Source organism: Megalopta genalis, chromosome 2, assembly GCF_051020955.1.
Source record: "Megalopta genalis isolate 19385.01 chromosome 2, iyMegGena1_principal, whole genome shotgun sequence".
NCBI classification, from domain to species: domain Eukaryota; kingdom Metazoa; phylum Arthropoda; class Insecta; order Hymenoptera; family Halictidae; genus Megalopta; species Megalopta genalis.
The window spans coordinates 4,844,686-4,857,750 of record NC_135014.1 but is presented as its reverse complement, the minus strand read 5'-3'; the positions used below and the strand labels follow the sequence as shown (position 1 = coordinate 4,857,750).

The window sequence follows — 13,065 nt, the reverse complement described above, 5'->3', positions numbered from 1 at the left end:
TTCAAAATTTACAAATATTATTATCTATACAATTATAATGTAATTCGTCATTTCAATTAAAGTTACCTTAAGAAAAATCAACTGATATTAATTAATACGGTGAATCATTTAGGTATTTATTCAATGAATTAAATAACAATATAATATAACATTAGGATACCAACAAATCATACTCGAACATTTTAAATTCTGTCTAAAACTTTAAACGCTATTATGTTTCAAGCTCTGATACTAACTACAGTGATTCTTCAAAGAGAATAGATTTTTATAAATTGGACCAACTATCTTTTGAATATTTCTGAGATGTTAGAAAGTCTAATTTTTACTAAACTATACTATCTCTAAACAATGTTTAGACATTCTTTTTGTGTGGAGGAGTATTCGAATCCTAATAGAAGTCGCTGTATAATCTACTTCCTAGTATTATATGTATATCGTGCTGTTTATGCTATCCCGCTTGCAAATTATACAGATATCCCCGCTATTTTATACGTTCTAAAAATCCAACATCACAGAATGCTACTTTCAAAGTAATATTCCCGCAAGCTGCGCGGACGATATAATAAAACGGAGTTTATCTCGAGGCCGTTTTAAAAGTTGGATCGCACGTTAAAGCCGGAATCCCGCGCTGTTGGCACATTACCAACCACGCAGTGTTCTCGAATCACACGCCGGGACACTTTTACGTATTTATGTTTACACATACTCCGCACAGTATTTCCACAAGCTTCACCGGAGTCCATGTAATTGTATTTTTTACTGCTCATTATTTGCGCGACCCGGTAAAACTTCGTGTTCGCTCGCGGAGAAGTTCAATTAAACATCTGTATCTAATTATTTCGCATGTCCTCCTTAATTATTACTTACATTGTACACATTCCTGCAAATATTCCAACAAACATTTTTATCTATTATATCTACATAGTAGTAGACAAATAGTGTAAATAAATGTGTAGTAAATGCAAGTGTAGATAAACGATGTAGATAAATATGTAATAGTGGAAAGAGAGTTGTAACCCGAAGACATTTACACAAAACAGCTTTTTCGAAGCAGCATATTCTTGTTATATTGTGTGTTGTTGTTACAATTACGCGCATCACTGCAATTTCTGTTTTTAATATCACCTGCATAGTAGACAATGATATTCCACTTTCTAATCACAAAGCAGCGGAACATAATCGTTATTGTATGGTTCGTTGGTATTGTAATTATACGCATTATGTGTATAGTAATGTGTATAGTAAAAAATGATCCTCGGTTTTCTAATCGGAAAGCTACGAAATACAAATCAAAGGAGACTAGAACGTCTTGTCGCTATTTAATTACCATGATACAGCGTAGCGCACACAGCCTAACAAAATTTCTGTGACACAAGGACGCGATATTATTTTAATTGTCATGTCTCGTGGAAGCGGTGCAATTCTTACGCGCGCAGCGTTTTAATTATACGTTCGAGTAATTAGTTGAACACGTTTCATTAAAATCTGCTCACCGCTGTGCAGTTTTTCTAAAAGCTTTGTCGTACAACTATATCACAATTGTTTTTAACGTTAAATATGCGTAAAAGTTCACGGTACGCTTATATCTAACAGAGGAAAAAATAAAATTTTACTTATTTAACTAATAAGATATTATTTGTGGTATAATAATAGATTCTTTGACTCATTCGTTACTAAATTTTGTCTTATACTTACTTAAAGAAAATTATAACGTTTTTATTACAAAACAAATACATTATAGTGCTATAATGTAATATAATATAATATAATATATAATATTATATTTAATATAATGTTATAACTAGATTCCAAATCTGTGAGGTTTGTAAAAATTAATAACTGTGATATAAACGTACCGAAACGAAACTAGGATTTAAGAATATTAATTTTATCACATTAGGCTTGTTAAAATTATTAAAAAGAAAAACACAGTCTCATAGTATTATAGAACGATAAGTTCTACTACAAACAATAGTTTTACATACGATTGATCCAAAACATTTTTATTTTACAAATATATGTGCAGTCTTGTTATAGCGACTGTGACCAAAACAAACGCTGACAGCGAACGTGTCCAGGTATAATTAATAAATTCAATTATTCGGTGTTTGACTATGATAATCATTTTTAGCGTAGAGTTGTGACTTTGTTTCGAATACAGTTAATTTTATGATCAAGAAAGCTCAGCTTATCAGGAACATGGTCTAAAGCTCCTGCAAACTGCATTGTATCGCATTACATTATCCATTCAGGCGTTTTCTATACATTATTCAGAAACGAGCCCAAACAAATTAATTACGATCATTTTTGCATTGTCGATTGAAAAAGGTCAACATCAATAGTTTCGTGTTTAATTTTAATGTAAGAAAGAGGTAAGTAGTCTAAAATTGATGTTTCTTCCTTTTAAAACACAAAATTTCATTTCGCGAGACATTAATTTACTATACTTACACAACTGTTTTCTAATAACGATGCATTTTTAAAAACTAATCTTAACGAATATAATTGTATACATTTAAATGCATATACCTAGTGCTGAAATAAATGTATTTCAATTCTGCACAGTGTTACGTAATATTTTCAATTAAAACAGCAGCTTAAATTTAAATGTATGTAACTAGTGTTGAAATAAATGCCTAATTTTTCCAGTTAAAATTGAGAATTGCATAAATTTAAATGCGTGCAACAATTATTAGAGTAAATATATTTTAGTTCTGTACAGTGCTACCGTATATTTCGAACTTTAATTACTTATGAATATTTTTATTATACATGATAATTAAGAAACGTGATTGCACGTAAATCTTTTTATCGCAACTAGAAGAAAAATTCTTTTTACAAAATAGGGTATTATTGGAATAACTAAATTGCATAAAAGTATACGATATAAACAACAAACAGAAGAAGAAGAAGGAGCTAGAGACTACACTGAAACCAATCGAGTCACCTCCAAATCATGCACGTATTATCCTTGCTCGCGGTGATGATAGTGTCACCATTGTATGAGAACGCGCAGCTGAAAACGTCATCTGTGTGGCCCTCCAATTTTTGCACGCAGCAGCCGTTTTCCACGGACCATAATCTCGATGTCTTGTCCATGGATGAAGTCAATAAATGCTGACCATTTGGACTGAAACACACTGAACCCATTTTTTAATCACAGTTTTACATATTTATTATTTCATCTTTATTCTAAAACGGATTCTAATATCAAATTTTGTTTTTGGTTTCTGATAGAAATATGAGAGTTACATTTTATATATATATATATATATATATATATATATATATATATATATATTTCGTCTTTTAATAATTTTAATTCTTTAAAAGTAATGCGATCATATTCCCACAAAGGCATATTCAGTAAATTCTCCCTAATTGACGCTTATGTTGTACACAAAAATGGACAACTTGGAGAGAGGAGATACAATTATTCGAGCCTTGCGACTCGTTTTTGTAGTTACCGATTGTCAACAACACAATCTGGGCGTCAATTACGGAGAATTTACTGTAATTTGCGGTCACTCGAAGTAACTTTTTCCTTAGCGAAAATGCAATCTCTGGCTTTGTTTACGAGTTATTAGCGAAAAACAGTGACCAATGCGAGACGAGATCAGTTGACACGAAACGGCCGAGCCAATGAGCGGAACTAGGCTTCATTGCGCTTATTGGCTGGGCCGCCTCGCCAGTCGAGCTCGCCTTTTATTGGTCAGTATTTTTCGTTAATAACTCATAAACAAAATCGCGAATTGAATTTTTGCTAAGGATAAAGTTACTCAAAATGACCTCAAGAACCCCCTACTTCCGGTTTGCGAGACATTTTTGAGACATCCTGCAGATTGCGGATGTTTATGCATTTATAAAATGCAAAGAAATCTAAAATGCAATGAGACGTATAAATCAACAAGAACTTACTTCAATTCTCGTTACCATAACATAATGTATGAAAACAGCAGTTTGCATAAATATCCACAGTATAAATATAAAGCGTGCATCCTAAAAAAAGTGTAAATTAACAAGAACTAGTAACTAGTCTTTCTTTTCTTTTTATAAGTGACGTATAAAAATGTGAATTAGCATTAAAGATCTGCTATCTAGTTATCACTGTTAGACAAAGTTTACAATACTTACACTTATAGATCAAGAACAACAACAATTACACAACAATGTCTCAAAATTGAAAATCTGAATTATGCATAATAAATAAATTCAAAAAGAAATGGATGAAAGTGCAAATTTTAAAGAGAAGAATGAAAATAGAACAGGAAAAAAAATAAATTAACGTTATCACAGATTAATTCATCCGTTTTTAAAATAATTTTTTTATTTCACTGCGGACTTTTATGCATTTACGAGGAAAACAATAATGTGAAACACAAAATAGTAAGAACGTCTAAATAATTAAAATTATTAACAGAAGAAATACACATCCTCATTCAACTGTTGTTTCTTGAAACTAATAAATATAATTTTTATTTTGCATAAAGATCTATAACCTACTGATTCTACAGAGCATCAGATTTGTATGTAGCGTGCGAATTTCCTAATAAAAAAATTCAAAAGAAAGTCTCCTGTGGAATTGTGAAAGGGGTAATATGGAAGAGAAAAGAAATGATTAATGGCTGGAAATTTTGATTAAACGATATTGCTCTACCTTTGGACACCTCCTCTCTATGTCCTTCCATTACCGCCAACTGTTGGAAATTGCTGGTCACGTCCCAAACACGTGCTGTTGCATCGCTGCTCGCAGTCGCCAACTTTTTCCCGTTGTTGTCAAAGGTCAGGTCCAGGACCTCGTCGTCGTGTGCTCGCAAGGTGGCCAGGCAGGAGTGCATCCTCGTGTCCCAAACCTTCGCTGTCTTGTCCAAGGAGGATGATGCGATCAACGAGCAGTCAAAATTGTAAACGCAATTCGATAGCTCCGATCGGTGGCCAATCAAAACGCATACTCGCCTAAAACAACAGTTATATTGCAATCTTTCTTTTATTTAAGCTTTCCTGTACCTCTAAGGCTCATATAGCTATAGATAATTTGCATAATTACTAAACAGAATTTTGATAACAGCTACTTTAGAGTTCAAAAAATTAGATCAATTTCAAACTTGAATTTTTTAAAAATCTGTAATAACCGAAAGAAGCATAAAGTCTGCGATAACCTTCAAACTATTTGCATGTTAAATAAAAATTTGTGTGCGTCAGTTGTAAGAAATAAGACAAATTTTGTATTAAACAAAAAATTATATATTTTCTTTATAATATGAATAAGGTGATAACACACATTACTACGATATTTTTATATTCTTCTGTTATATTTACTGTTTCGTGTTTTGTTTACACGTTTCTGTAGCAAATGCATAAAATCTGCAACCTAGACATAATAAAAGAAAATAAGTTGTATATCGTACAAATAATTATACAGTGATGGGCAGACTCAAAGTAACTTTTACATTGTATCTAAACAAAAACTTAACAAAATATCATATATATCATATTAAATATTAATATTAATATTAATATTTAATATGATAATAATAATAATATAAATATTGCTATAATTATTCCCACCACCGTATGCATAGATTTAAATTTGTATATATTTCTAAAGAAACTATTTGGTGAACGATTTCTATTTCCATTTTCAAAATACCAGAGATAAAATTAATCCTTACTCAATTATTGTTCTGTTCAATAATTCATAATTCTTTTCTGCAATCTTCTTTTCTAAAATATGTTACCAAACTCATCGGTTTTATATAATCGATTATGTGTGCGTGAAATTTATTAGCTTTAACAGAAATAATTGTGGAACGTGTCACTACTTAGTAGAAATAAATCAGTTCAAGTAATTATAAATGGGGAATATTGAACATTGAAGTAATCGAACTGTCGCCTTTTTAAACCTTACTATAGCTTATTATAGCTAAAACATCAAGTTGTTCCGTCAATATAAATATGTAAACGTACGCAAAGGTCCGAGCGTCCCAGATACTGACTGTACCGTCGAAAGAAGCCGTGATTACTTGATTGCCATTGTTATTGAAGCAGAGGGCGATTACTTCAGCTGTATGACCGTTCAACGCCCCCTCCTCGCTACCTGTCGCATGTAAAGTAAAATATTAATTGTGCACTTTAATAACACGAAACGAGTCTATTAATTCGAATGCGAATTTTATGCATTTATGGTAAGAATGAGTGGCTAAAATATAAAATTGTATCTACATAAGAAGAACTTAACAATATTATTATGCTAGTTTCAACTTATCAAAATTATTGGAAGAAACAATTTATTTGTATTTAATGTTAACCTTGACAAACCTTAACAGAAGCTTTAATAAGCTAATCAATTTTTTTTATTCACCACGCTCTTGTTGATGATAATTAAAGGTATACCTAGGAGAACATCAAAGAACAGCAAAGTCAAAATTCTTAAAGGATAAGAACAGAAATAGAGTATTTCAGGCGTTCTTAATTATATAGATGAATGAACCTTACTGAAAAATGTGGATAAATTAGTGCAACACATTACAAACTTTGTTCATTTATAAACATAATTTTAAACTTCTAATTTCGAGACATGGTACGATAAATATAATAAACTAACTAAAAATATTTTCGTATTTTATCTTTGTCCATTATCTTCCTAAGTAAGGTTAGTTAATTAATAAATACAGATATATATATTATAGGCTATTATAGTCGTAGAGAGGAAGAAAGCACTTTGTGTTTGACTATAGAATACCTGTCGTCAGGTGAAAAATTTTGGACGTCCCATCCAAAGAGCAGGTGGCAAGCTTGTTTTGCGTCGGCGAAAATTTCGCGACAACGACCTGGCCATCGTGACCCCGCATCGTGGTCAAGCAATGTCCTGTTTGCGAGCACCAAACTCTCGCGGTTTTATCGAAAGAGCCGGTCGCAATTTTGTCTCTATAAAACAGATAGCAGAACATTCGAAATTCGCTAAAAGAATTTACTGCGATTACACGTACTCGAATTATAGTACACGAAAGAAACTTAAAACGGAATTGTACAAGCTGGAGTGCAGATGTGTCAAATTTTTAGTAAGTAAAGCGTCAAATTTTTTGGAAGCAATTGCAAGAAACTAAAATTAAATAGAGTTATCGTTTATCTTAAGAATTTTAATAAGATGAGAATAAAATGACGGTATTCTCTCGAATTTTCTGAAATATTTTACAGTTTTACATTTTATGCACATAATTTTGATCAGAAATGCACAAAATACATGGTATATTAATGAGATTTCGGTAGGAAACGGAATCTTCTTGATCATCATTGATTATGATCAAGAATCACATAATCTTTTTACTCATTAAAATTTTAATATAATAATTTTCTCTCGTTAATAATATTATCATATCTTCACAAGAGGCTTAGACAATATTCTTTCGAATGATAATATCAACAGAAGATCATACTACTCGACGTAATCTTTTTTTATTAGGATATGAAACCATATATACACAGGGTTATTAGTGGCACGTACTTTACTGTGCACGTACAGTCCTCACGCGACAAGAAGACACTTCTACGTTTGCATTTCCCCTCTTACTATCTGCCCCGCAGTTATCGGTCGCTATCGGTCAAAAACAGCGACGAAGATCGCCGTCGGCGAATAGTGACCGACAGCTGCGGCAGTGGGACAGCTAGTAAGAGGGGGAATGTAAACGCAAAGGTGACTTTTTGTCGCATGAAGACTATATACATATAATATACTCCAAGTAATTTGATCGCATAACAAACATTTTTTCGAATAACGAATATTTCTGACGATGATCACATGTAGTGATAAAAATGGGACACCCTGAATTATAATACAATATAGAAAGTGTACGAGAGGTGTATTTCCAATCAACGGTTAAACAATATACGTACGAAGCTGGGTTGTTGAAGGACACGGCGTAGACCACATTCTTATGGCCTTCGAGAGTAAGAAGCTCCTTTCCACTGTCAATGTCCCAAATTTTACACGTTCGGTCGTAGCTGCCTGTGATACATCTGTCAAATAATTGAATTTCTCTCGTCAGTGTCCTTATTTCCTCAAGGATTGCCGAAACGAAAAATTCCAAAATGTACGCAACAATAAACATAACTATCCACTTCTGATCTTTTTTCACCATTTTCAAGGTTCACCGTAATGATTTGACACTGATTATGTCGAAGAAGTGCAAGATTAATTCAAAGATCATAATTAAGATCAAACTAAGAAATATTTCATTAATTAAAGGTTTAAGCTTAATCGTCGATTAAAATTGGAAAATCGTCTACAATTTTGCGATCTTTTTAAAGAAATGAAAGATTGACTGGAAAATATTTACTACATGGAAATACAAATTATTTTGCCTTTTTCAATTTTTGAAATGTAATTAAAGCTAAGTACTCTTTGTCAATGCTTAATCTAAAATGCATACATAATATTGGTAGTAACTGCTGTTTTTTCCTTATTCCGCGTTTCCTTAATTTATTATAGCTAGTTTGCGCACTTTATTCATTTATCACGAAACTAAATAAGTGCAACTTAAGATCCACAATCTAGCTATAACCTAGCGTTTGCTAATCGACGAAAAGATTGATATAAAGCTGTCAACAGATCAACTTTGATGCATTCCGGATCGTTAATATGAATGGGGTAAGTGAATTGTGTAGCCGCATATTTCAAAACTATTTCATGAATGTACAGGGTGTCCAACCATAAATGCCCAAGCAAATACCACGGTGTGCGAGACAAGCGACGAGAGTCAGAAGGCGTAATGTTACGTGCTGTTTAATTCCGAAATGTTACGTGCTGTTTAATTCCGAGCTACGCGATACGTAATAGCAGTTTTTAACAAGCTGCCAACTAAATATGCAAAAAAACAAGATATACAGGGTGTCCCAAAGTTACGGTACTTCCGGGAAATGAGGGGTTCCTAAGAGATCATTCGAAGTAACTTTATCTTCAGCTAAAATGCAATCCGCCGTTTTGTTTACGAGTTATTAACAAAAAACAGTGACCAATCAGCGGAACTGGGCTTCGTGCGCTCGTTGGCTGGGCCACCTTCCGCCAGCCGAGCTCGCCTCTCATTGGTCAGTGTTTTTCACGAATAACTCGTAAACGAAGCCGCGTATTATATTTTCGCTAAGGAAAAGGTTACTTCAAATGACCTCGGGAACCCCTCATTTCCCGGAAGTACCGTAATTTTCAGACAGAAATAAAAAGAAATTGTCACACATGCGATTAATTTCATTCTTGTATCTTCCACCATTTACGAGGTATTTGTCTGGACATTTATGGCCGGACACCCATAGCTGCAATAGCTGCAGTAACGTAGGATGCAATTTAAATATAAAACCGTACACGAACAATCTTAATCGGGAGTACCTTTTACCTAGTTTATCGAACGCGATGTTCGTAAGCGGAAGAAGATGGGTCTGCAAGGTTTTGCATTTGTAGTAGCGCTTCGTGTTTGTGTCGCAAACTTTGGCTTGCAGCTTCTGCAGAGTCTCCACTAACTGCTCCATTACACTCTCGGTTATAACCGGCTCGTCCGCCTTTATGTTCTCTGCTAATGCTCTTATGTCCGTTCTGGAAAACGACACATCCACCTTTGCTACCGACGTAATTATACGCGCGTACGAAATTATTCAAGACAGTACGAAGGTTAAATTCCAAGGATCCCGTACGGATCCAAATTATTCATACTTCTTGCAAAATAATTCTGTTATCAAGCATTCTTGGGTGACATTAAGGAAACCTTGATGACGGTGTTTCATTTTTAACTTTTCTTCCAATAAATTCGGTACTCGAAATGAGTTAAGAATTATTTGCAAAGATTGGTAGATTTTAGGCGTTTTCCTCAATTTAGTTGTTGTTTAAACGTATTTCCGTTCTTTTAATATAATATCAAACTGTAACATTCTGGAGAATCTAGAGAGGATATTACTATGCAAGTTAGAACGACTGTGTCTGTTAAAACAGAGGACGTTTCAAAATTTGAACATTTAATATTTTCATGTATATATTTTCTTTGCAAAATATACGTGAATATTGAAAGAAGCTGCAGTTTATTGAATATTAATAAATTGAATATTAATAAATCCCTGCCTTAATATCAATTTTTACTTTGGGGATTGTTACCGAATAGGACATATCTATTTCCAATGTATTGAAGTAATCGCATCCAGAAAATTGCTAACATATTTATTTAGCGTGAAATATGAATAGAAGTTAGAAAATTAAAGAACGCGCCACATAAAATATTAAATACATTATTAATAATGTATCAGCACATCTCTAGTAAGAATTAAATTTAATCAACAACCCAAAATGATCCTGCAATAATGATATTCGGTACACGAGCCAATTATTATTTTTTAAAAAACGAAGCAGTATTTTATATTTGGAAATATTTCTCATGACACGTCAAAAAATAATATAATTAAAAATCAAATACATAACCGTAGATACTTTTGTATGACCCAATATGCTTCGAATAAAATGTTTGATATAAAAAAGATATTTTCATTGATTATCATTATAATATTATCATCATTATAAATATCAATCTATCAAATGAATTCACGGAAAACCACTGTTGTTATAACTTTGATCGTTGCAAAACCAGTATAGTTCGAAATGGATCATTTTGAGTCGTTAAATCGAGCAAACAGAGCTCGCCAATTAACAAGATTATACACCGAAAGACTGATTTACTCTGTCGTCAAGTCTAGGAGATCGATTATCTTCGTCTTGACGTCACCACCCTGCGTGTACTCCAAGCCGAGACCTGCGGAGCAAGAGGAGAGAAAGAGAGAGAGAGAGAGAGAGACGGGGACGATGTAGCCTGGTAGACTCGCGTTAATTGCACCAAAAAATTCGAATTGGTCCGCGTGATACCCGGCGGGAAGTAACGAAGCAAGAACTTCAGCAGCTTCATGTTGATGGTCCAATTACAGCCGGAAGTTCAGCGTGTTTCGGACAGGGGTGCGGACCGATTGCTGGTAGCGGCCCGCGGAACGAGACCGTCCTCCGAATTTAATTAAAAAACGTAATCGTCGCGAACCGCGCGAATTCCACGATTCGCAGAGGTTGCTTTTATCTGCTGTCAGTACAGCGTCCCTCATCCGCCGGTCAGACTTATTCAACTGGCAACTGGCTCTGTCTTGTAATTACCGAAACAACCGAATCAACGTGTCGCACGCGTTACCAAGGAACGCTTGGTCGATTCTCGACCCTCGTCCCGTAGAAAATCTGTGTTTATATTCTACATATACGTACCCATAGTTGGGCAAATTTTATTTTAAGTAATAAATAACAAATTGCAAATTAAATGAACACTTCGTTTGCAAACAATAATTAAATTTTTTATTTAATTAAAAAATTATTCAAATAATCCTACGAATAATGTATTTGTTATTTCTTATTTGCAAGTAAAATGTTATTTTTGACGTGGATTTTAGGGAAAGACAAATGATAAATAATATTTGCTTCTCTTTCGTCCATTGTATATTATACAATAGACATTTTATACATTAGTTTTTATTGGGTATCCTTTATTGTGAAACAGAAATTATTACCGAAAAAGGAAGATGTGTTTGAACATCTTACCGCGTCTTAGAATGTTTAATAATGACAATAATGACATGATAGCAAACACATTAGTCTTTATTTATTATAATCAAGAAAGATCAATATGACTGAAAGATAAATAGCTACGTCCAAATTGTCTCGTCGAAAATAAAAGAACGAATCAAGACGAGATAAAATTAAAATAGAATTACCTGCATTGTATCATAAATAGTAAAGTGATGTATAGAATATGCTACTTTTTAAGGAGCAAAGAAAAATATTAATTTGGCAACGCAATTGTTGCAACGCATTGTACGTGTAAGTATACAACTGTTACGAACCAAGTGTTACAGACTCTACCTAAATGAAAAATATAAATATAAATAAACTCTACCTAAATATCTACACTTGTGAGATACATTAAACTGTATGCAAAAGTTGTTTTTCCAAGACAGCTAGTTTTTACTGCGTTTTTCGCCGTGATTACGAATATTTTTTTAAATCTACATGATCGTATCAAAAAGTGCAATTTTGCAGCTTTCATTGAGAGTTGAAAAAAGTCTTAACAAGAATGTAACGAAGGATCATTTTTTTCGAAATGCTTCGATTATCAACATGGACATGGAGAATTGGCCTTTAGATTATTTGGCATTTATATTGTGCAGAAGATTGAACTACAGATCGTGCAATAAATAAATATAAAACAAAATAAAAGTTAAGGTAATAAATAATAAAACGGTATTAAAATATGAAAACTGAAGAACGTGTAAACATAAATATTTTCACAACCAATGGCACAACATTAACATTTTTAGTCCTAAATTACTTCTAATGATACTGTGCATCAATCCCTTATAATAGATTATCATGATTATATGTAGTTAATTATGATTTTTGAAGCAAAGAACTCTTCGCCGGCACCGGAATGCCATCTAACGTTCAAGCTCGAAATTACGAAAACCTGATTAACTCGAGAACCAATAACTCAAATTTGACATTTTTGGTCTCAAAATGTTTATAAGGATGCCATAAAATGTTTATAAACTAAGCCTTATAATTCCATAATCGACCCAATTTTAATTTTCACAATAAAATTATTCTCTTGCCACTCTTATACCATCTAGCGACAGAATTTTACGACTAAACATAAGATGCAATGTCTGTACGGTCATACAATGCAAACGATTTCAGAAAAAATTTTCTAATAAATCGATACTCTTAATCAACTATCGCTACTACCGTCAAAAGAAACTGTCATGCCATTAAGGGGCTGGAGTAGTCATGTGACTTTACGGATACAGCAGGTTGGTATCTGCTGTACAGATTTCGTTACATAAATAGTATTATTTAGAGATTTGTAGCTACTTGATGAATACAAGATGGCGCCACCGTCGTTTTCTATTAGGAATGAAAAAGACACTCAATTCAAATAGAAATATTCTTCGAATCGAGAAATGCACTGACAGTTTCTTACAACTTTCGAACCATTGCAATGAAAT

The 13,065-nt window shown here is 33.1% G+C and overlaps 1 protein-coding gene across 2 annotated transcripts; it reads right to left on the bottom strand.

Annotated features, from left to right (window-relative positions):
- Positions 1-95: 95 nt before the first annotated feature.
- Positions 96-11,181, bottom strand: LOC117228090 (uncharacterized). 2 transcript variants are annotated; one of them, XM_033483761.2, is made up of 7 exons: positions 10,712-11,181; positions 9,380-9,583; positions 7,894-8,016; positions 6,743-6,927; positions 5,968-6,097; positions 4,658-4,956; positions 96-3,140 (listed from the first exon to the last, which is right to left on the bottom strand). In XM_033483761.2, exons 2-7 carry the CDS (start codon positions 9,517-9,519, stop codon positions 2,944-2,946), a joined length of 1,074 nt encoding a protein of 357 aa, XP_033339652.2. In that variant the 5' UTR covers positions 9,520-9,583; positions 10,712-11,181; the 3' UTR covers positions 96-2,943. The 2 variants fall into 2 exon arrangements, with proteins under 2 accessions (XP_033339652.2, XP_076384876.1); XM_076528761.1 differs by having other exon boundaries at positions 2,976-3,130.
- Positions 11,182-13,065: the final 1,884 nt, after the last annotated feature.